This window comes from Microchirus variegatus, assembly GCF_963457635.1.
Source record: "Microchirus variegatus genome assembly, chromosome: 18".
Lineage (NCBI taxonomy): Eukaryota > Metazoa > Chordata > Actinopteri > Pleuronectiformes > Soleidae > Microchirus > Microchirus variegatus.
The window spans coordinates 17363241-17387248 of record NC_139819.1 but is presented as its reverse complement, the minus strand read 5'-3'; the positions used below and the strand labels follow the sequence as shown (position 1 = coordinate 17387248).

Genomic DNA, 24008 nt, shown 5'->3' with positions numbered 1-24008 from the left:
CACATAAGAACAGTTAATTTTGTTATGTTAAGTTCATTTTGATGTGTGCTACTTTGTTCTTATATTGTGTCTAGATTATTTAATTATTTTGACTAGTTTTGTTGCCTCAACTTACATGTGTAGAAATGTGTGCACTGCACAGCTAAGTGTGTGCACTGAAGATGTTGTCAAATGTGCAACATAACAGTCTTTGTCAATTGTATATATTTGGAATAAGGAATATGCAATATTGGCCATTTTTACCCCACTATTATTTCAACTGAAATAAAATATAATACAACCTCATTTCTCTTTATGGATCTTTTTCAGAGATGTACCAAACTACCTTCATTACACTTGCAGTGCTACTCTGCTCTTCATCCTTGGTGAACGGAGGGAAAATCTTGGTGGTCCCTGAGGATGGAAGCCACTGGCTCTCGTTAAAAGTCATCCTTGAGGAACTTCACTCAAGAGGCCATGATATCACAGTGGTGGTGCCATCAGGCTCAATTCAAATCAAGAAAGATGCTTCTCTCTACAAAGCCATCACTGTAAATACCCCTAGTAGACTAGAAATGGTTACTTTATATACTGACGCCAATACAAAGGCAAAACAGGAAGGCTCTTCAGAGTGGAGCAAAGCAGTTGTAGAAATTGAATTTCTATTTAATTACACCAAGTGGCATTTAACTATGTTGAACGAGTTGTGTAAAGATACCAGACTGATGGATGACCTCATGAATGCAAAATATAATTTGGTTCTGTCAGATCCTGTGTCAAGTGTAGGGGTGTATCTGGGTGACCGTTTGGGTGTTCCAGTTGTACTTGAAGGGATGCTGTCTTTGTGGGATGATCCCCATAACTTTATAACACCAGCCCCACTCTCTTATGTTCCAGCTGGACATATACAACTAACTGACAAGATGACATTTACTCAGAGGGTGCAGAACTTCATTTACTTCCTTGCAAATTTGTTAATTATGCAGTACTTTAATACTATAGTAGATGACCAACCTGCTATTCAAAAGTGCTTAGGAGGCAGTTCCAAAAACCTGGTAAAATTGTTTCAAGCAGCAGACCTCTGGCTAATGAGGACGGATCTTAGCATCAAGTTCCCACGACCCACAATGCCAAACATCATCTATATATCAGGATATCATTGTAAACCATCCAAGGCCCTTTCCAAAGAACTGGAGGATTTTGCCCAGAGCTCTGGTGAACATGGTGTCATTATTATGTCTTTAGGAACCCTGGTGGCAAAACTTCCTGAGAGCATCACTGAGGACATTGCAGCTGCTTTTGCCCAACTTCCTCAGAAGGTGATCTGGAAGCACAAAGGAAAAAGACCATCCACACTTGGCAACAACACCTTAATTGTTGACTGGTTGAAACAGAATGACCTCCTGGGTCACCCTAAGACCAGAGTTTTTGTGACTCATGGAGGCATTAATGGAATACAGGAGGCCATTTACCATGGCGTCCCTATGTTTGGACTACCCATCGGAATGGACCAGCCAGGGAACCTATTCAAGATGCATGCAAGAGGTGTGGCTAAAGTAATGGACATTGGAAATGTGACCAAAGATAATTTCCTGGAGGGGCTGAAAGAGGTACTGTATGAACCAAGTTACAAGGAAAACATGAAGATACTGTCTGACCTGCATAAAGATCAGCCCATAAAACCACTGGACAACGCCATATTCTGGATTGAGTTTGTCATGAGGCACAAGGGAGCACCACACCTAAAGTCAGAGTCTTACAAAATGTCTTTCGTCCAGTACTACTCAATTGATGTGATTGCATTTCTCCTGGCACTTTGTTTGCTGCTATCTACTGTTTCTATTTTGGCTGTAAAGTTTTTGTAGAAGCAAAGTAAAAAAAGAATGAGTGTGCTGCACGACAGCCACGGGTTAACTAACCCGTGGCTGTCGTGCAGCACACTCAGTTTAGATGTTGATTTCTTGTTAAGAGGAATAAGTATAAATAATTTTTTGTCTGTATTTGGAGTCATAGACATGACACAAATAGTTTTTTATAGCAATATAGCTCAATAGGCTGCTTTATAGATAGATGTCAGTGAAACATACTGCCACTTCATTAACAATGTCTAAGGGTCACTTTTTAACCATTTTGTCACATCCATGCATCACATATCAAGTTTTTTTTAATGTGTGTTTTAATGTGCACCCTTAGCAATGAAAAAATGGCTTAAATTAAACTACTGAGCTGGAGTGGTTCACCCACAGCTATTAAAAAAAAAAAAAAATATCTAATCAAAATATGTTCCTTGCTGAAACTTTCATGCACAGTAAAGTCCTCGCAAAATGTGTTCATAAAATAAAAGTTGATGCAGGTAACGCATAATTGCTGACTTCTTGTCTTTTGCTTGTCGCCACCACAATTTGAGAAGATCCAAATAAATTCTGTGGATTTGCAACGTGCTAAGGCCCCCAAATTCCAGTGTTGGAATGTACTGTACTTAAGTACATTTTTCACGTATCTGGACTTTACTTAAGTAAAATAAATAGTGCATACTTTTTACTTTTACTTTGTTACATTTTGCAGCAATTAGCTATAATTTCTACTTAGCTACATTTCTACAATTCGTTTTGTTACATTTTATGATAAGTGTGGAAAGTGGTTGTTTACTACTGTTGCTAGGCAGCGGACGTTTATCTGGCAGCACAACTTGAATATTTCGGTTGTACACCCCCTGCCGTTGCGGCGAATACTGCAACGAACAACACGCTGAGTATAAACGCCTAGGGCGCGTGCCGTCTGCGGAGCCCCGCGCCACATCACACGCCCGAGTATAAACAAGGCTTTAATCAACGCGAGCGTATGACCCGCGCCCATTCCTGTCAAATTAAAACTCATGCACTGTATACACATGCACATTATATTAACCTAAAATACTTTTAATACTTAAAGTACATTTATATATACATATACACACACACACAGATTCTTTTTACTTTCACTTAAGTAGGGTTGTCATTTTGGTACATCTACTTTTACTAAAGTAAATATTTCTCTGGTTATTTGCCGACGCAGTCGCCGTCACTCACTCGTGAATCTTCGGCAAACGACGCCAGCCAACGTGTCGTGCGCCGAGCGGGGAGGGGGAGGGAGTGACTGTGAACTGTGTCTGCCCGGCCGTGCTGCTGTGATTCGTACAGTTAGTACATTGACTCACTCATGATTCGCGCGTATGAAAGAACTGACACACAGAGCGCTGGTGTACTGTCGCTGAGGTACGAACTGACACACAGAGCGCTGGTGAACTGACGCTGAGGGACGAACTGACACACAGAGAGCTGGCGAACTGACACTGAGGGACGAACTGACACACAGAGAACTGAGGGACGAACTGACACACAGAGAGCTGGTGAACTGACGCTGAGGTACGAACTGACACACAGAGAGCTGGTGAACTGACGCTGAGGTACGAACTGACACACAGAGAGCTGGTGAACTGACACTTAGGTACGAACTGACACAGAGAGCTGGTGAACTGACGCTGAGGTACGAACTGACACACAGAGAGCTGGTGAACTGACGCTGAGGTACGAACTGACACACAGAGAACTGAGGGTAGAACTGACACACAGAGAGCTGGGGCCTCATGTACGAAGGTTGCGTACGCACAAAAACGTGGCGTACGTCCTTTTCCACGCTCACGTTCAGATGTATGAAACGTGAAATGACCGTGGAAATGTGCGGTGCCCACGTCAACTTCATGGCTGGCGTACGCCCGTTTCTCCAGCTATTGTTCCTTTGGCGACACTTACTGGTGATGCTGGGAAACTGTTAATAATGTGAAAACATGTAGTCATCAGAGTGATGCGCACATCAGAGAAACACTTATGAACAATCTGACGTGAGCGAGTATTTAGGGAACGCAAGGATTTACTTGCAAACAATGATAATTGGCTCATAAGCCGATGCGGTCACGTGTGCCAGTCAACCCTGAGCCGAGTCATGCCAGCTGTGTGGGATGGAATCATCCGAATGTCATCCAGGTACATCACACTCCCATACAATGCTGTTGAACAGGCCAACATTAAAGCGCAATTTTCAGCGAGAGCCGGTTTCCCTAATGTAATCGGAGCTATTGACTGCACACACATCGCTATAAAAGCGCCGTCACAGAATGTGTTTACGTTAATAGGAAACATTTTCATTCCATCAATGTTCAAATCATATGTGATGCGCAAATTGAACAGGCTGGAGGCTGGAACAGTGCGCGATGGGTGGCTTCTGGGTGAGTAAATAGTTTATTATTTTAATTGTCCCGTATGATGAAAACCAGCGCCATGCACATTTGGGCATGTGTGCATTCACATATCATGTTTTTGGTTTACTTTGCTTTTTTCTGCTGGTGAAATTAGAGCTACAGAGCTTTCTAACAAGCCCCTGATTGTCTCTCTGTGTTCAGTATTCATGTCAGTAAAAGCGGGCGTAAAGTTGCAAATATCAGCCGCGGCACACTTCTGCATTCTTTAATTGTGAGAAATAATTTAAAAAAAATGTAACATGAGTCAAAGTGTTTAATGTCCTGCCATCTTTACGCACGAGCGATGTGTATTGTGTGTGTGTGTGTGTGTGTGTGTGTGCGTGCCTGCGCGTGTGCGTGCCTATGTGTGTGTGTGTGTGCGCTGCTCTGATCCCACAGACTCACACACACGCTCCCACTTACGTCTTTTTTGTCATATTTATACCTGTTGACAGGGTGTTAAACAAAATCTCCCTGCGCGTTTTCATTCACTTTTTTCATTCACTCTTGAATCTCTTGCTCAGACTGTGTGAAATTCCTTTACTTTTCTCTGTTCAGTGCGTTATTTGATCAAAGAGGTGAATCGCAGGGCCTATTTTAATTGATTTGCATATGTAAATGGGGCGTGGACAGGGAGGAGTTTGGCACCTCTGCATGTGCGCTCAATTCCACGTTGATTTGGGATGTACAAAGGAAACATGCTTGGATCCATGCGTACGCACACTTTGATACATCTGAATTTATTTGTGCGTACGACAGTTTCTGGGTTTTGGCGTACGCCAAGATTTAGTAGGAAATCCACGCAAGTCTTTGTACATGAGGCCCCTGGTGAACTGACGCTGAGGTACGAACTGACACACAGAGAACTGAGGGACGAACTGACACACAGAGAACTGAGGGACGAACTGACACACAGAGAGCAGGTGAACTGATGCTGAGGGACGAACTGACACACAGAGAACTGGTGTACTGTCGCTGAGGACATGAATCTCGTCCTCGCTGTCACTCACTCACTCTATGACCCGCGGTGCGAACATACTGCACTCAGGGAGGAGGTGAGTCACGTAGCGGGGCACTGGGCTCCTGCTTAGAACTGAACGATTCGGTGAACGAATCATTTTAATAAACTGATTCAAGTGATTCAGTACACTCAAATGAACTGCCGATCCCATCACTATTACACAGCAGGATAATAACTATCTATAAATTCTGGAAAGTCTCTCGGTGGTCCGATTGATCAAACATGACAGGTCTCTGGCTAGGGGCATGGGTAAGTGCAGCACCAAGTTTGATTTTGTTTGGATAAGTAATGCAAAAGATATCATTAAATATATCACTTAAAAGAAGCACACATTTGCAGTGGCGTAGCACCAACTTCTGGGCCTTGTACACTCTTACTGCAGTGGGCATATGCGTCATATACGGTGGGGACACGTCCAACGACAATGTGCTGTCCTGTCCTACTTGGAGCCCGGCCCCCTCGGATTGTTCTCTGCTGCCTGTCTGTGTTTTTGGAGCTGTGTATGTGAGGGGGAGGCGCTATGACAGAAAGTGGTGTTGGTCTGGCACCTGCACATTCTGGTCAAAGCCTGACTGAGACCGAGCAGGATGTGACAGTTGGGTAAAGTTTCCTCACAATAAAAGTCGATAAAAGTTTTGTTTTTCGTGACGGGATATTGTTGAGTGTGCTTACTGTATCTCAAGATGTATTCTAAATGTAAAAAGTTATAAGAGTGCTCGTTAGCATTAGCTTGTGCCAAAGTAGATATTTCCACGCAGTTTCTAAAAACTCTGACCAAAGTGGAGATTTCTGAAAACACTGGTTATGTGTTTTCGTGTCAACTGGGAATGAAAATGATAGGTGTTGTGTTTTTTTTTTTTTAAATCATCTTCAGTGGCCAATGATGATCAGAATTGCTTACAATGTCGCTGCTGATGCGAACACTTTGCACCTTTGACACTGCGTCAACACTGCTTTGCTCACAACAGAGGAGTTATCATCGAAAGTTGACATCCAGTATTTTGTGAAAGACCTGTGTGCACCACATTAGCAGCTGGTAGATCATCAACCCTGGTGGACAAACAGACTGCTGAGTTTAATAAACACCTGCAGGCTTGTTGAGATGCTTCAAGACATGATGCGTAATCACAAGTCGTTGAACACATTGACAATGCTCTTTACTTTGGATGCAATTTGATTTGCTTGGTAAACAAGTTAAGGTGGAAAACGTTGATGAACTGCAAGCTATAACCTCCCTCTTTTCCAGCTCTATAAATGCTGGTAGGTTTCGAATCTTTTCTTTGTGAGCAGCATCAGATGTATGCAGTTCCAGAAGTTGCAGCCGTCACATTAGATAGGTGAGTTAAGTTAATTATGTTAAGTTCATTTTGATGTGTGCTACTTTGTTCTTATATTTTGTCTAGATTATTTAATTATTTTGACTAGTTTTGTTGCCTCAATTTATGAAATTTTGTCTTTGGAGATGTGGCCCAAGGAAGAAATTATTATAATTTGGTTTACATGTGTAGAAATGTGTGCACTGCACAGCTAAGTGTGTCCACTGAAGATGTTGTCAAATGTGCAACATAACAGTCTTTGTCAATTGTATATATTTGGAATAAGGAATATGCAATATGGGCCATTTTTACCCCACTATTATTTCAACTGAAATAAAATATAATACAACCTCATTTCTCTTTATGGATCTTTTTCAGAGATGTACCAAACTACCTTCATTACACTTGCAGTGCTACTCTGCTCTTCATTCTTGGTGAACGGAGGGAAAATCTTGGTGGTCCCTGAGGATGGAAGCCACTGGCTCTCGTTAAAAGTCATCCTTGAGGAACTTCACTCAAGAGGCCATGATATCACAGTGGTGGTGCCATCAGGCTCAATTGAAATCAAGAAAGATGCTTCTCTCTACAAAGCCATCACTGTAAATACCCCTAGTAGACTAGAAATGGTTAATTTATATACTGACGCCAATACAATGGAAGGCTCTTCAGAGTGGAGCAAAGCAGTTGCAGAAATAGAATTCCTATTTAATTTCACCAAGTGGCATTTAACTATGTTGAACGAGTTGTGTAAAGACACCAGACTGATGGATGACCTCATGAATGCAAAATATAATTTGGTTCTGTCAGATCCTGTGTCAAGTGTAGGGGTGTATCTGGGTGACCGTTTGGGTGTTCCAGTTGTACTTGAAGGGATGCTGTCTTTGTGGGATGATCCCCATAACTTTATAACACCATCCCCACTCTCTTATGTTCCAGCTGGACATATACACCTAACTGACAAGATGACATTTACTCAGAGGGTGCAGAACTTCATTTACTTCCTTGCATATTCGTCAATTATGCAGTACTATAATACTTTAGTAGTAGATGACCAACCTGCTATTCAAAAGTGCTTAGGAGGCAGTTCCAAAAATCTGGTAAAATTGTTTCAAGCAGCAGACCTCTGGCTAATGAGGACAGATTTTAGCATCAATTTCCCACGACCCACAATGCCAAACATCATCTATATATCAGGATATCATTGTAAACCATCCAAGGCCCTTTCCAAAGAACTGGAGGATTTTGCCCAAAGCTCTGGTGAACATGGTGTCATTATTATGTCATTAGGAACCCTGGTGGCAAAACTTCCTCAGAGCATCACTGAGGACATTGCAGCTGCTTTTGCCCAACTTCCTCAGAAGGTGATCTGGAAGCACAAAGGAAAAAGACCGTCCACACTTGGCAACAACACCTTAATTGTTGACTGGTTGCCACAGAATGACCTCCTGGGTCACCCTAAGACCAGAGTTTTTGTGACTCATGGAGGCATTAATGGAATACAGGAGGCCATTTACCATGGCGTCCCTATGTTTGGACTACCCATCGGAATGGACCAGCCATGGAACCTATTCAAGATGCATGCAAGAGGTGTGGCTAAAGTAATGGACATTGTAAATGTGACCAAAGATAATTTCCTGGAGGGGCTGAAAGAGGTACTGTATGAACCAAGTTACAAGGAAAACATGAAGATACTGTCTGACCTGCATAAAGATCAGCCCATAAAACCACTGGACAACGCCGTATTCTGGATTGAGTTTGTCATGAGGCACAAGGGAGCACCACACCTAAAGTCAGAGTCTTACAAAATGTCTTTCGTCCAGTACTACTCAATCGATGTGATTGCATTTCTCCTGGCACTTTGTTTGCTGCTATCTACTGTTTCTATTTTGGCTGTAAAGTTTTTGTGGCAGAGAGTGTTTTGTAGAAGCAAAGTAAAAAAAGAATGAGTGTGCTGCACGGCAGCCAAGTCACGAGTTTAGATGTTGATTTCTTGTTAAGAGGAATAAGTATAAATAAATTTTTGTCTGTATTTGGAGTCATAGGCATGACACAAATAGTCTTTTATGGGAATATAGCTCAATAGGCTGAATAAAACCTCATCCTATGGATCAAAGTCTCTCGTCTGTTTTTCATTTGTCTGCTAGGTGTTGTATTTCAGAAATAAGTACATGCAAATTCCAAAGCTGGTATTGTCCTCATAAATTCTGTAACGATGCAATATTTTTCATATTTGTCATATCTTTAAAGAAAGGCCACATATCCATCTGTTTGTGGCAGGAGCAAGAGGAGGAAATGTTTCACTTCCAGGTATAGTGAAGGGTAGGGTTATATTTATATTATAGATTTATACAATATATATATATAGTTAATTATAGTACATTAACCAGTGCCAGCCCAAGGCTTCATGGAGCCCTGAGCTAAATGTAGATTTTGAGGCCCTGTATGAACACAATAATAAAGCAGTAAATGACTTGAAGCTTCTGGGGGAATTCTTCACAGTTGTAGCTGTGTTGCTTGTATTCTCACAAGGTCAGTCATGTTCTTACCCTCATATATGGAAGTAAAATCAGAAGAATGGTCTTGTGTTGGTTTTCACTTCATATTCAAAATGGCACAATACCGAGAGGTGACTATGGTGTCCACTTACTAAGAAGTAACAGTAAAGTAAAACAAGACTGTGCATTTATTTTAACCCCGACAATTGCAAAAACTCAATGCAATATGCAAAAGTGCAGCAACAATCTAAGCGCAAATAATTATGTTATTGAATATTAAAGTAAAAAATAAAACAATACTACAATTCACAAATGAGTGCAAATGCACCAACGACATTATAATTAACAAATAATTAAATAATAAAGAGATGGAACTGCAACATTGCCAGTCCCAAACTTTGGAATGCCCTCCGGCTCCATATTAGACAGGCCCCCTCACTGTCCATTTTTAAAACTCATCTTAAAACACGTTTTTATTCTTCTGTGTTCAACTCAGAATGAGACTCTGCTCTTGTTTTAGTGTTTTATTTTGTCTCCTATGTTTTTATGTGCTATGTTTTATTTATTGTATTGTTCAGCACTTTGTCCCAGCTATGGCTGCTTAAAGCGCTCTATTAATCAAGTTGAGTTTAGTCTAGTGAACAGACGACCAAAAAAACCCAAGAACATAAATCAAAATGATACAGACTCCTCCTATTAGTCCATCCAAGACCCGAGGGGACATTCTGTTTGCTTTTAGTATGTACGTTTGTTCTTTTATACTTTATTTGCGTTATTTCCTTTCTCATGTTTAAACTGTTTGTTTTGTAGCGACAACATCTTGTTTGTTAGTCGGACAAACATATTATTCAGGCTTGTTGACATGCTTGAAGACAAGTGTAGAGAGGTAACTGAACAAATTTGCAATTTGATTTGCATGACAACCAAGTTACAAAAAACTCCCTTTGATCGAGCTCTAGAAATAATTTAAAGGTAAGGATCTGCATCTTCATCTTCCGTATTATCTGATATTTTGTCTAGAAGCAACCAAACTAGTTCCAGATGTTATGTTGAGATATGACCTAGTGGTGGGAGTAAGGGAAGAGTAACTTCTTCTAAGACATGATAATCCATGTCCCATTTTCTTATAATCATTTTTAGCTGCTCATCGAGTGTGACACCAAGCAGATTTGTCTATTGAACCTGTACAATATCAGAACTTTTATGTGATGAGCAAAGCTTATTCCAGCGACATGTCTGGCCTTGAGCATAATACTTTTTTGTCAATTTTGGACAACACAGTATAGTATGACATTTTTATGAAATTTTGGACTAAAAAATGTTTTCAAAAATTGTCAAATTTTGGACGATAGTATGGGATGACGTTTTTGTCAAATTTCGGAGAATTTTTTTTTTATTTTCAAAAAAAATGTCACATTTTGGTCAGAATATAGTATGATGTTTTTGTAAAATTTTGAACGATATAGTAGTATGACTTTTTGTAAAATTTTGGACTAAAAGAATGTTTTCAAAAAAAATGTCAAATGTTGGACGACAGTATAGTATGATGTTTTTGTCACATTTTGGACAACATAGTATAGTATGAAGTTTTTGTCAAATTTGGAACCAAAAATTTTCTTTAAAAAAAAAAAGGTCGAATTTTGGACACGTAGTACAATATGACATTTTTGTAAAATTTTATACCAAACTTTTTTTTTCAAAAAAAATTGTCACATCATGGACGACCGTATAGTTTGATGTTTTTGTCAAATTTTGGACTAAAAAATGTTTTCAAATTTTGGACGACAGTATAGCATGACATTTTTGTCAAATTTACGAGAAAAACTTTTTTTTTTTCAAAAAGAAAATTCTGGACGACATAGTATAGTATGACTTTTTTGATCAAATTTTGGACCAGTAAAATGTTTTTTTTTGTTTTTTTTAAATTGTCAAATTTTGGACACATAGTATAGTATGACGTTTTTGTCCAATTTTGGACAACATCGTATAGCAGGGGTCACCAACGTGTTGCCCGCGGGCACCTGGTAGCCCGCAGGCAGCCAATACGGTGCCCGCGGGCTCACTTCACTTCACCTCACTTGCATGTATCCTTATGATCGCTCAGTAAAATATCTTTGATATTGTTTATACAAACTGATAATCGTTAGGAGTAAGCACTGGAATGAATGTGTATGCAGTTGAATGCATAATATTAATCATTTAAATGGTAAACAAACAAAAAAATATTATATGGTAGCCCTCCATATTATTTTTTACCCTTAAGGTAGCTCTCTGTCTCAAAAAGGTTGGTGACCCCTGTCGTATAGTATGACGTTTTTATCAAAGTTTGGACCAAAAAAATGTTTTAAAAAAAATTGTCAAATTTTGGACGACATAGTATAGTATTTTATTGTTTGCCCTCCCTCACTTGTATTTTGCGCAGTGGTTTTTTGATTGTGGGTGGGCCTTGAAAAGCTGCCTGCTGATTGGCTGGAGTATTGGCGTGACAGCTCAATGGACTGGAGGTCGTCACAGCGCTGTCCATCTGGAACTCGTTCCCTGTTGACATAATTGTAAGTATCTAATATTTATAATCTGTCAAACGTTAGATATATACAGTTATTTTGTCAGATGTTGAATGGGAAAACTTGGGGAACAAGCTTCCTAAGGCCCGCCCGCAACCAAAAAACCACAGCACATTACAAAGAACAAACCAGGGAACATAAAGAACAAATTGCGGAGCACAAAGAACAAGTATAGTTTCAATACAATATTTTCGAATGATTAAATAGATATTTATTTTTGCTTTTAAAAAGTGTTTGAAAATAGAAGTGCTGTTTGATTTGTGAAAAGTGTTGTTATAAACTGTTGTGAAAATATTGATACAAATCTATGACCATATTTTTTGTGTGATTTGGGTATAGATAAGATATCAACATGTGTCTCAATAGGCACTAGATGATGAACTAAAAGTAGAACATTGTCTGTTTGTTTCTGTGTTCACGTTAATGGAACGGTGGTGGTGACCATAGAGCTAACTTTGGGAGGGGTGTTTGTTGATGAATAACATTCCTGTGTGTGTGTGTGTGTGTGTGTGTGTGTGTGTGTGTGTGTGTGTGTGTGTGTGTGTGTGTGTGTGTGTGTGTGTGTGTGTGTGTGTGTGTGTGTGTGTGTGTGTGTGTGTGTGTGTCCAACACAAACAAAGATCATGAGTCTATTTAAAGTTTCTCTTCTCTTTCACCAGCTGATGACCAGATACATTCTGGGGTGCTTCATTATTATTCTGCCTGGATACATAGTGTATTGTATGTTTGTTTACACATGTTTATGCAAACATGTTTTAAAACACCAAAGTTCAGTATATTTATATATTTATCACTCCTCAGTCAGTAAGTTTTCCTGATGTCTGAAAAAAGGTGAAATATGTGCTAGTCTGACTAAAGAAAACCTCACACTTTTTAAACAAATGTAAAGCTAATCCGAAAGTGTACTAAATCAAAGTCACACTGACACTCATAATGTGATTGGGAGTCAAATTACTACAGCATGTACGTTGAGACAGACTGAAGGTGGCCTAGACACTGTGCACGCGTCACAGTCGCCATCCAGTACTTATGGTTTAAAAGAAGCAACCCAGACATACAAACAATAAAACCCATCTGTTTTAATTGAATTTGTAGACGCCCTGCACTACTATAGGTGAGAGAATACTAGCCAAATCATCATCCATTAAATTGTTTATTAAGGATTTACCGATCATACAGCCAGTTTTGAAGCTACTTAATTGGTCAAATAAACCATTCATGGATGTATGGTGGAAAGCAAATACTAATACTGACATAATGGCATACAATAAATACTATACTACATGGTTGCATAACAATTTATAATGTGATATTAGGTGATATGTATTTGGGTATCTGTGTATTGGTAGCAGGAGTTTAGATTAGATTAGTTTCATTATACAACTAAGAGTACAATTATAGATTTAATGAGGTGATATAATGAGGTCAGACATAATATTCACCCACACATCTTGCACTCGCTTCACTTTTTACGGTCCACTTATCCTCTCAGGTATCCACAGTGCTGTGTGAGTGAGAGTGGCTACAGTAGAGCCAATGTGTGCTTCTTTTACCAATATATTAAATCTTATATCTTTTGCATTACTTGTCCAAACAGTGTCAAACTTGGCACTGCACTTACTCGTGCCAGTAGCAAGACACCTGTCTTGGCAAGACGGGTGAAATCAATTGGACCATCGGTTCGAGAGATATAACAGGCAGAAACAAACACACAGAGACAGACAGATGTTCCTGGAATTTATAGATTACAGACACAAGAGTAACCATGACTATCAAAATGCCATGACTCATGTAACCAGTAAACCAAATGGCCAAAAGGGGCTGCTACCTTGGGGCTTACTTGAGATTTTTTGATCTGATCCACATGCTTTATTGTTGGACAGCTGCTTTATAGCTTGATTTGCCTCATTAGTAGTAATGCCCAATGCATCCCTGGTGGTAAGTATGCCTACTTTATAGGGTTCACTTAAAGGTGAAGTAAGTAGTTTATAGTGACATCAAGAGGAGAGGCTGAAATTTACAACAAAGAACTGCTCCTCTGCTCACCCCCTCCCTTTCCTGAGCGCTACGGTGTCCGCAGCCGGTCAAATGTCGTCCTCGTCGTCTTTATCCGTGTCAGCAGATGAGGTTCGTGAGGCGAGGGAGAGGGCGAGCTACCGCGGCCGTAGCAGACGAAGCGGAGAGAGTGGAGGAGGGACTTCCACTACAAGTAAAGCGACGCTTGATTTGTTCTCTCGCGTTTGTCCTTACAGGCTCCGGTAGAAACATGGCGTCTCGCTGCTAACATTGGCAATGCAACCGCGGCCCACGACCATGTTATTTTACGTGATTTTTTGAAACACTACGAAAATGAAACAAAGAATATTATACAGCGACTAGACAATGCAGGATCACATAATATGTATAAAAAAGTGGATTTTGGGTCATATAAACCCATAAATACTACACAGTGTCCCTTTAAATAAGGCATAATTAAATAAGGCAAAATGATGTTGCCTACACAACTCAATTATTCTATCAGTTCCTGAGACCCCCCTCTATGATACAAGGAAGCAATATTTTAAGTTCTAGTGACGTTATTGTAGAGCAGCTTCTCAGCCATAGAATCAGCTCATGTTACTTGCTCATTAGTGAGCTTCTTATATTCCAATAAATAACCACTTCTGGGTCTGCCTGCTTTGCCAGATTATCAGTCAGTTTATAGGTCATATAATCAGACTTTACAAATGTGTTTTTTTTCCTTATTATTATTTGTTGTTGAGTCAAAGTTATGATTAATGTTATATTGCATTTTAGTAGTGATATAAAGTAGCTGTAAAGACTGTTTTTCTTTTCTTCTGTTCATAAAAATGAGCCAAGTGAAGTTTGAACAGTAACACATTGGTGCCATCCCACAGTCTTACATGAATGTCTATTTGTTTTGACTGCAAATCTTTGTTAAGACTTTAGTCAAACAAAAAAACATATGCAGTTTGTTGCGACGCGTCTTTCTTTATCAGCATTTTGCACATGCGTGGTCTGCGTCTTTCAGTAGCCAAAGTTTAAAGCTCTCCCTAAAAAGCCACTCTGTTGTAACTTTCTTTCATACTTATTGATTTTGAGTTTGAGTAATGCTTTGAGTAATGGTTAAAACAGAGGAAGTGGTTGTATTCTGTAAGGGCGTTTTTGTTGTTCACGTTTTGGTTCACGCCTACAGTATACACTTGCAGCCACTGTGTGGAATTGTTTGCATGCGAATTGCTGTCCCCTATAGGTGTCTCCTTTTTCTTTTTACCACTGAGTAAGAACGTGAGTAAGAAGTGTGCTGCCTTGTGTTTTTTAATGATTATTTTAATGTTTTGTTTTAATGATGGTCTCCGCACACCTTATTTGCATAGACGCAGTTAAATCATATCACACTCGTTGAAACTACACTTTCCTGGCATTTTGTCGTTGAATCTCAAAATCCATGTGAGGACTGGAGGGTCGCTAAGCACAGTGCCAGTGATCTGCTTGTTTCCGCTTGACACTTCCGTGTCAATTTAAATTTTAATCGCACATTACATCATTTTATTTATGTTTTACGGATCCAAAATATTATCCATGCAATATTTCCATGACTTTTCCAAAACTTTACAGGAAATTTCCAGGTTTTTCATGACCATACAAACCCTGTTATCTATACTTTCTACTTTGCTACATTTCTACAATTCGTTTTGTTACATTTTCTGATAAGTTCTGCACCCCGGACCCATTCTTTCTCCACTCTCGGCTCTGGGACCGGGTACGACGGGGACGCTGAGCTGCGGACGGGCGGAGTGGGGCCCAGGGAAGCACCAGGCCTCCGGGTGTGGACGTACACGAGAAAGCGCCACCCAGGGTCTTTGCAGGTTTCAACAAGTCAAATTTAAGACTTTTAAAGACTTTTTTAAGACCGTAATGAATACAATTTAAGACCCATTTCAAATCCATACTGGCAAAAAAGTACAAAAGACAGGCCTTAAATTCAAATTATTGGGTTTAAGACTTTTTAAGACCCCGCGGATACCCTGGCCACCAGGGCGATGGGAAATGGGATTGTGGAGGAGACTCGCGAGGATCCTCCTCTTCCACCCACCTCCACATTTGTATGACTCTTCTGTCTGAGAGCACAGAGACCGTCACATACTCTATATTCATGAAGGAGATTGTTACGTTTGTTTCCCACGTAACAAAAAGATGATGGTTTTTACCGTAGGACGTGAAAAAGAAAGAGGGATCGCTTTGTGAAAAGAGTGGTGACCCAGGGGAAAAAGCCCTCCCTGTGATTCTGGTGGATTATGGGATGTTTGTCTCAAAATGTGAAACACAGAGAGTCGGACAGTCATTTTTAGACCAATAGGGCTCGGGCATGTGACGTCATTACTTGCCGTGGCCGCCATTTTGGAGGCTTCCTTTACTTCCTGTACTTCACTACTACTACTGGACCACTGCGCACTTAAGACGTACTCTTCTCAGTCGCATGTCTTAATTTTCTTAATTTGGCGTTACCTACCATCTCAACCATGTTAAACCATTGCTGTGTCGTGGTGTGTAACAGCACAACACACTGTCGCAATGGGAGAAAGATCGGCAATGGAATAACTTTTCACCACTTTCCTGCTTGGAGGCGCAACCACGGAGACCAAGTATCCGAGTTGTAGGCTCGCTTGGATCGCGGCTGTAAGACGACCAAACATAACCTTCCACAGTATCCCGATGTCGATGCGAGTGTGTAATTGCAACTGTGGAATTCTGGACAAACTGTTACCTGGTGTAAACATCCCTGCGTTCACAAAAAGACGCTGTCAGCTGGATGCAAGAGATGTGGAGAGCACAAGAAAAATTGCCCACCTCCGAATTCATGTGGAAAGGGTGATTGGAACCGTCCGCAACAAGTACATTATTTTGTCAGATAAAGTACCGATTCACATGGTGTTGCCATGCAAAGATGAAGACACGACATTCCTTCATAAGACAAACATGAGCCCTAGTGTTATGCTGAAATAAATGTGCATTAAATACAGACATCAGTGTCTGTTGCATGTGAGCTTCCCACTCACAGTTCGTTCTGGAAGGACGGAGATACGGTGTTGATGCGTAAATTGTCAAGGAAAACAAATGAACACAGCTGTTTCTGCCACTGTCTGCGCTCTGCTTCTCTCTCTCTCGCCACACATACATACCCACAAAAAAACTGTTACAGTGTAAGGACCTAACCCTAATGTTAGGCCCCAGGGCTGAGAGGTTTTGGAGGCCCCCCCATCCCCTCGAGTCATAGTCTCATTTTTAAAAATTGTAATATATAGGTAATCTACAGCCAAAAACTTTACAACAGCAACTCTCTGTAGAATCTGTGTGTTATGATTTGAAGGTGGAGGACCCGAAAGCAGACGGAGACGTAGGTATAATTATAAACAATAATATTTATTTACAAAAAAGGGTAAATAACAAAAAGCGACTTCACAAAAACGGAAGTGAATTTAGGGGATAGTGCAAGTGAGAGAGAGAATGCAGCAGCAACAGGTATGGCTCGACGCTCTGGCAGTGTTCCTTCAAGGAACAGACTCACGGAGACAATGGGGGTGAGCAGGAGTGATTCCCAGGAGCATAGGGAAAACAGCAAGGACCAGATGCTTCCAATGACGCAGGAGACGTGGCGACCTGGAGCGAGGAGAGACGGGTAAGTATTCAGCAAGGAGGTAAGTTTAAAGAGACGATTCAGGAGCATGACGTTACCAACTAAACTGAGAGAACGATCTGACACCGATGAAGGGGAACGGCTCCACTTATAAGTCCTCCTGATTGCAGATGAGGAGCAGGTGAGGCGGAGCCGCGCAGGTGTAGACAATCACCGGTGTCTTGAGTGAAAGTAGGTCAACCACGCCCCCTGCAGAGAGAGAGGAAGGAAGAGCACAGAGCAGCAGCAGCAGCAGCAGACAAAACAATAATAATAATAAATAATTGAAGGTGCGGGTGAGATCGTGACACTGTGTCAAATATTCACACTCCTCATTGAACTGTTTGTTTGAGTTCCGAGTCCACTGTCCCACTGTCAGCTGCTTGATGAAAGCAATCATGGCTTTTCTGTGAATGTCACAGCTGTCATGTTCTGTTATACGATCGTTTGCATGTTTCCAGTCAAAATAACCCCTACTAACGAATGGTGACTTTTTATTATCACCAAAAATGTGCCTGCAAAGCAAAACACAGTACCTGCTGATGGCAAATAACAGAGCCATTCTCTGGGCACACACTCTCCGTTATTGAGTTTGCGTGTGAAATATAGTTTTGAAAAAAATAGTTTCTGTTGTTTATATTGGCGTTCCGATGCCGACACGTTAGCGGTTTATTTTGACAAGACTCCGGTCCCATTTTGGCCCAATAAGCGCTTACTTTTGCGCCGTCAATGTTTTCCCCAGCGGCCGGTGTCACTGTTATATGGGTCATTACCTGACTCGTCTCCACCTAGCTGGTTTGCAGCCTGGTCCTCTCTCTGGGCCGCGTGTGCCTCCCCCTATTCCTCTTCACTGCTGCGGGCAGCGGCAGCCCCCTGCTCCTCTCCAGCTACATCCACCTGTGCGGACCTGAGCATCTTCAGCAGAAGCAGCTGGTTTAAAAAAATCCAGTGAGCTTTAGGAGCTTTTTTTTTAATTTTCCACCCTGTCACTCAATCATAGAGGGACACACACCCCCAAAACTAGACATTCTGATAGGTAAGCCCACGGGCCAATGGGGTCATGTGTGTCACTTGGATCAATCAGCAGCCACTTAACGTGTGATTAGAGTGATTGACAGAAAACCTGACCTGTTTCAAAACAATATGACCTTTTCAGCGCATCATGAACCTAAAAATGGGAGGCCCCTAAACATGGGAGGCCCCTGGGCTTCAGCCCAGGTAAGCCCGTGCATTAAAGCGGCCTTGGCTGTGTCAGCAAAAAAGCTAAGGGAGTGCCGATTTTGTCCACATACCGGTCTCTGGCTTCCCCATTTAACGTATCCCGGTAAATCCCACATCCTTTTTGGGATTTTAACATATTATTATTAGGGTTCGAGCACGACTGTGCAAGAACCCTATTGTAATTGAAAGAGTTATTATTAGGGTTCGAGCACGACTGTGCAAGAACCCTATTGTAATTGAAAGAGTTATTATTATTATTCTTCACCAAAAAAAAGTGCCTTTTTGAAGGCCTGAACGTATCTGTAACCTCACGAATTTTCGGGACAATATCAGACCTCGCTGAAAATTTTGTAAAATAGTGGTTCGGTGAATGTGCGTCAAAAAATGGAAGTGGGCGGGGCTTCAGACTGTCGCAAAAAAGTGCTACTAGGTCAACTCCTGTCGGGAATAACGTACATGAACGAAACTTGGTACACACGTTCATTAGGTTGTGCCATGGGCAAAAGTCAATCACAAGTTTTCTGTGAAACCTACAGGAAGGCCGCCATCTTGGATTGAAGGCGAAAACGGAGGCGTTTTTGGCGAATTTACAGCATAACTTGCCGTAGATACCAAAATCTACAGTTTTTGAGCAATCACCTTCAAACTTGGCGAGGTCGATGTGGACCAGTTGAGGTACGATCTAATCTGAATTTTTTTTTGAAATATCGCATAGCGGACGTATTTGGTGGCGCCAAAGTTGGCGAAAATTCCAAATTTTCCCAACACGCAACGAAACGCTTATAACTTTACGATGGAAGGTCAAGTCAGAGCCAAACTTGCCATGATTGATGGTGGGTAGTTGCTGAAGACACCTATGCAAAAATGATCACGTTTGAAACCATCGCCTCCTGGTGGTGGAAGAGAATATATAAAAAAAAAGTTAATTTACGATTTCGGTAATAACTTTTACAGAGATTGTCGTATCCGACTCAAAATGACACTGAAACATTGAAAACACATGGTAGATGATGCGTGTTGAATATGACAGCGCATTGTTTAACGATGTAGCGAGGTGCGAGGTGCAAAGTCGGATTTTTGCGACAAAAAAACAAACTCTTATAACTTTGCGAGTCCTGGTCCAAACTGAACCAAACTTCCTTGGATTGATGTTCCTCCAGCCCTGACAATGTCTATATGAAAATATTTAATTTCGAAAACAGCGCCCCCTGGTGGAAACAGAAAGAATTTTATTTGCTATTAAATCTATCTAGTCCTAGAGCTTTTGTGCTATCACCTTCAAACTTGGCGAGGTTAATGTGGACAGGTAGAGGATCAAAAGTTGGTGAAAGCTTTCTAAAATGTCGCACGGCCTACGAGATAGGGGGCGCTAAAGTTGGCGATCATTCTGATGTTGACCAAATCTCTTATAACTTTGCATTGGAAGGTCAGATATGAACCAAACTTGCCGTGGTTCATGATCGATAGGTCTTAAAGACGAATATGAAAAAACGGTCACGTTCAAAAACAGCGCCTCTAGTGGTGAGAGTATTATTACCCAAAAAAAGTACATTTATGATGATAACTTTGTGGAACATGTTCCGATTTGAACCAAACTTCCTTGGATCGATGACAGTCCGACCCTGAACAAGTCTACATGAAAATATTCAAATTCCGAAAACAGCGCCCCCTGGTGGAAACAGAAATAATTTTATTTGCTATAAAATCTATCTTGTCCTAGAGCTTTTGTGCTATCACCTTCAAACTTGGCGAGGTCAATGTGGACAGGTAGAGGATCAAAAGTTGGTGAAAGCTTTCTAAAATGTCGCACGGCGTACGAGATAGGGGGCGCTAAAGTTGGCGATCATTCTGATGTTGACCAAATCTCTTATAACTTTGCATTGGAAGGTCAGATATGAACCAAACTTGCCGTGGTTCATGATCGATAGGTCTTAAAGATGAATATGAAAAAACGGTCACGTTCAGAAACAGCGCCTCTGGTGGTGAGAGTATTATTACACAAAAAAAGTACATTTATGATGATAACTTTGTGGAACATGTTCCGATTTGAACCAAACCTCCTTGGATCGATGACAGTATGGCCCTGAAAAAGTCCGTATGAAAATCTTCAATTTAAAAAACAGCGCCCCCTGGTTGCTGGATATAACATTACATATCAAACTTTTTTATGCTGCTATAACAAGGATTGTTGTATCCTCCTCATACCTGATATGTGGGACCACAAAACCGCTCCGACCATGTCAGCAACAGACGACTTCCTGACAGGAAGTGGATCCGCCGCAACAGGAAGTAGAATGTAACTTTGCCATACATTGCCCGATCGCCACGAAACATGATATGTGAGTCAATAAAACTTCCCTGAACATGTTAATGGACACGCCTTTGACCCAACAGGAAGTCAGCCATTTTAAACAGGAAGTGCCCTGTAACTTTACCGTACATTGATCAATCTGCACGGAACTTGACACGTGAGACCAGGAACCTATCCTGGACATGTCTGCAAAAGCTAAACTCCAAACAGGAAGTGGAACGCCAAAACAGGAAGTAGAATGTAACTTTGCCGTACGTTGCCCTATCTCCACGAAACATTATATGTGAGTCAAGGGAACTTCTTTGAACATGTTAATAGACACGCTCTGACCCAACAGGAAGTCAGCCATTTTAACAGGAAGTGCCCTCTAACTTTACTGTACATTGACCGCTCTGCATGGAACTTGGTATGTGAGGCCAAGGACCTATCCTGAACACGCAAACAATGTCCTCCCGACAGAAAGTGTAACGCACTTAACAGGAAATAATATATGACTTTACTCCACAGCCCAACATCCGCACGGACGGCGCCAATTAGAACTACGACAGCAAGCAGCGAATGAACGAGAGACGAGATCAGGGCGCAAGCGACGAGGTGGGCGCGGGTCGCGACGTAGCGTCAAGCTCGAACCCGTTACCACCGCTTGCGGTGCTAGTTAGGGTTCGAGCACGACTGTGCAAGAACCCTATTGTAATCGGAAGAGTTATTAGGGTTCGAGCACGACTGTGCAAGAACCCTATTGTAATTGAAAGAGTTATTAGGGTTCGAGCACGACTGTGCAAGAACCCTATTGTAATTGAAGGAGTTATTATTATTATTATTAGGGTTCGAGCACGACTGTGCAAGAACCCTATTGTAATTGAAGGAGTTATTATTATTATTATTATTCTTATTATTATTCTTCACACGAGGAATGTGCATTTTTGAAGGCCTAAACGTATCCCAAACCTCGCGAATTTTTGGGACAACATCAGACCTAACTTAAATCGCCGAACCAAAGTGGTTCGGTGAATGTGCGTCAAAAAATGGAAGTGGGCGGGGCTTCAGACTGACGCAAAAATGTGCTACTAGGTCAACTCCTGTCGGGAATAACGTACATGAACGAAACTTGGTACACACGTTCATTAGGTTGTGCCATGGGCAAAAGTCAATCACAAGTTTTCTGTGAAAGCTACAGGAAGGCCGCCATTTTGGATTGAAGGCGAAAACGGAGGCGTTTTTGGCGAATTTACAGCATAACTTGCCGTAGATACCAAAATCTACAGTTTTTGAGCAATCACCTTCAAACTTGGCGTGGTTGATGTGGACCAGTTGAGGTACGATCTAATCTGACAAGTTTTTTGAAATATTGCATGGCGCACGAGATAGGGGGCGCCAAAGTTGGCGAAAATTCAAAATTTTCCCAACACTCAACGAAACGCTTATAACTTTGCGATGGAAGGTCACGTCGGTGCCAAACTCGCCATGATTGATGATGGGTAGTTGCTGAAGACACCTATGCAAAAATGATCACGTTTGAAACCATCGCCTCCTGGTGGTGGAAGAGAATATACAAAAAAAAAGTTTATTTACGATTTCGGTAATAACTTTTACAGAGTTTGTAAAAGTGTCACTCAAAATGACACTGAAACATTGAAAACACATGGTAGATAATGCGTGTTGAATATGATAGCGCATTCTTTAACGGTGTAGCAGCGTGGGCGGAGCAAAGTCGGATTTTTGCGACAAAAAAACAAACTCTTATAACTTTGCGAGTCCTGGTCCAAACTGAACCAAACTTCCTTGGATTGATGTTCCTCCAGTCCTGACGACGTCTACATGAAAATATTCAATTTCGAAAACAGCGCCCCCTGGTGGCAACAGAAAGAATTTTATTTGCTATAAAATCTATCTTGTCCTAGAGCTTTTGTGCTATCACCTTCAAACTTGGCGAGGTCAATGTGGACGAGTTGAGGATCAAATGTTATTGAAAGCTTTCTAAAATGTCGCACGGCGTACGAGATAGGGGGCGCTAAAGTTGGCAAACATTCTGATGTTGACCAAATCTCTTATAACTTTGCATTGGAAGGTCAGATATGAACCAAACTTGCCGTGGTTCATGATCGATAGTTCTTAAAGATGAATATAAAAAAACTGTCACGTTCGGAAACAGCGCCTCTAGTGGTGAGAGGATTATTACCCAAAAAAAGTACATTTATGATGATAACTTTGTGAATCCTGTTCCGATTTGAACCAAACTTCCTTGGATCGATGACAGTCCGACCCTGAACAAGTCTAGATGAAAATATTTAATTTCGAAAACAGCGCCCCCTGGTGGAAACAGAAAGAATTTTATTTGCTATAAAATCTATCTTGTCCTAGAGCTTTTGTGCTATCACCTTCAAACTTGGCGAGGTCAATGTGGACGAGTTGAGGATCAAAAGTTATTGAAAGCTTTCGTAAATGTCGCACGGCGTACGAGATAGGGGGCGCTAAAGTTGGCAAACATTCTGATTTGTAAAAACAGACAACGAAACACTTATAACTTTGCGATGGAGGATCCAATGTCCTTCCCTGGATTGATGCCTTGAAGTAGTCTATAAGACAATATTCAATGTCTTAACGACGCCCCCTGGTGGCAGCAGACTATGCCATCTACTGTGCAACACAAAAAAAACTGGTATAACTTTGTAAATCCTGTTCCAATCAGAACCAAACTTCCTTGGATTGATGACAGTATGACCCTGAAAAAGTCTATATGAAAATCTTCAATTTAAAAAACAGCGCCCCCTGGTTGCTGGATATAACATTACATATCAAACTTTTTTATGCTGCTATAACAGGGATTGTTGTATCCTCCTCATACGTGATATGTGGGACCACAAAACCGCTCCGACCATGTCAGCAACAGACGACTTCCTGACAGGAAGTGGATCCGCCACAACAGGAAGTAGAATGTAACTTTGCCATACATTGCCCGATCGCCACGAAACACGATATGTGAGTCAATTGAACTTCCCTGAACATGTTAATGGACACGCCTTTGACCCAACAGGAAGTCAGCCATTTTAAACAGGAAGTCCCCTGTAACTTTACCGTACATTGATCAATCTGCACGGAACTTGACACGTGAGACCAGGAACCTATCCTGGACATGTCTGCAAAAGCT

General features: G+C 41.2%; 2 protein-coding genes across 2 annotated transcripts; both read left to right on the top strand.

Moving 5' to 3' along the window:
- Nucleotides 1-311: 311 nt before the first annotated feature.
- On the top strand, nt 312-1844 carry LOC310939795 (UDP-glucuronosyltransferase 2A3-like; the record flags this gene model as incomplete). Its single annotated transcript, XM_083904639.1, has 1 exon — nt 312-1844. One exon carries the CDS (start codon nt 312-314, stop codon nt 1842-1844), a length of 1533 nt encoding a protein of 510 aa, XP_083760765.1.
- A 3677-nt stretch (nt 1845-5521) lies between these two features.
- On the top strand, nt 5522-8538 carry LOC310939794 (UDP-glucuronosyltransferase 2A3-like; the record flags this gene model as incomplete). The annotated part of the gene is made up of 2 exons (XM_083904638.1): nt 5522-5525; nt 6971-8538. The coding sequence occupies 2 exons, from the start codon at nt 5522-5524 to the stop codon at nt 8536-8538; spliced, it is 1572 nt and encodes a 523-aa protein (XP_083760764.1).
- Between the last annotated feature and the right edge of the window lie 15470 nt (nt 8539-24008).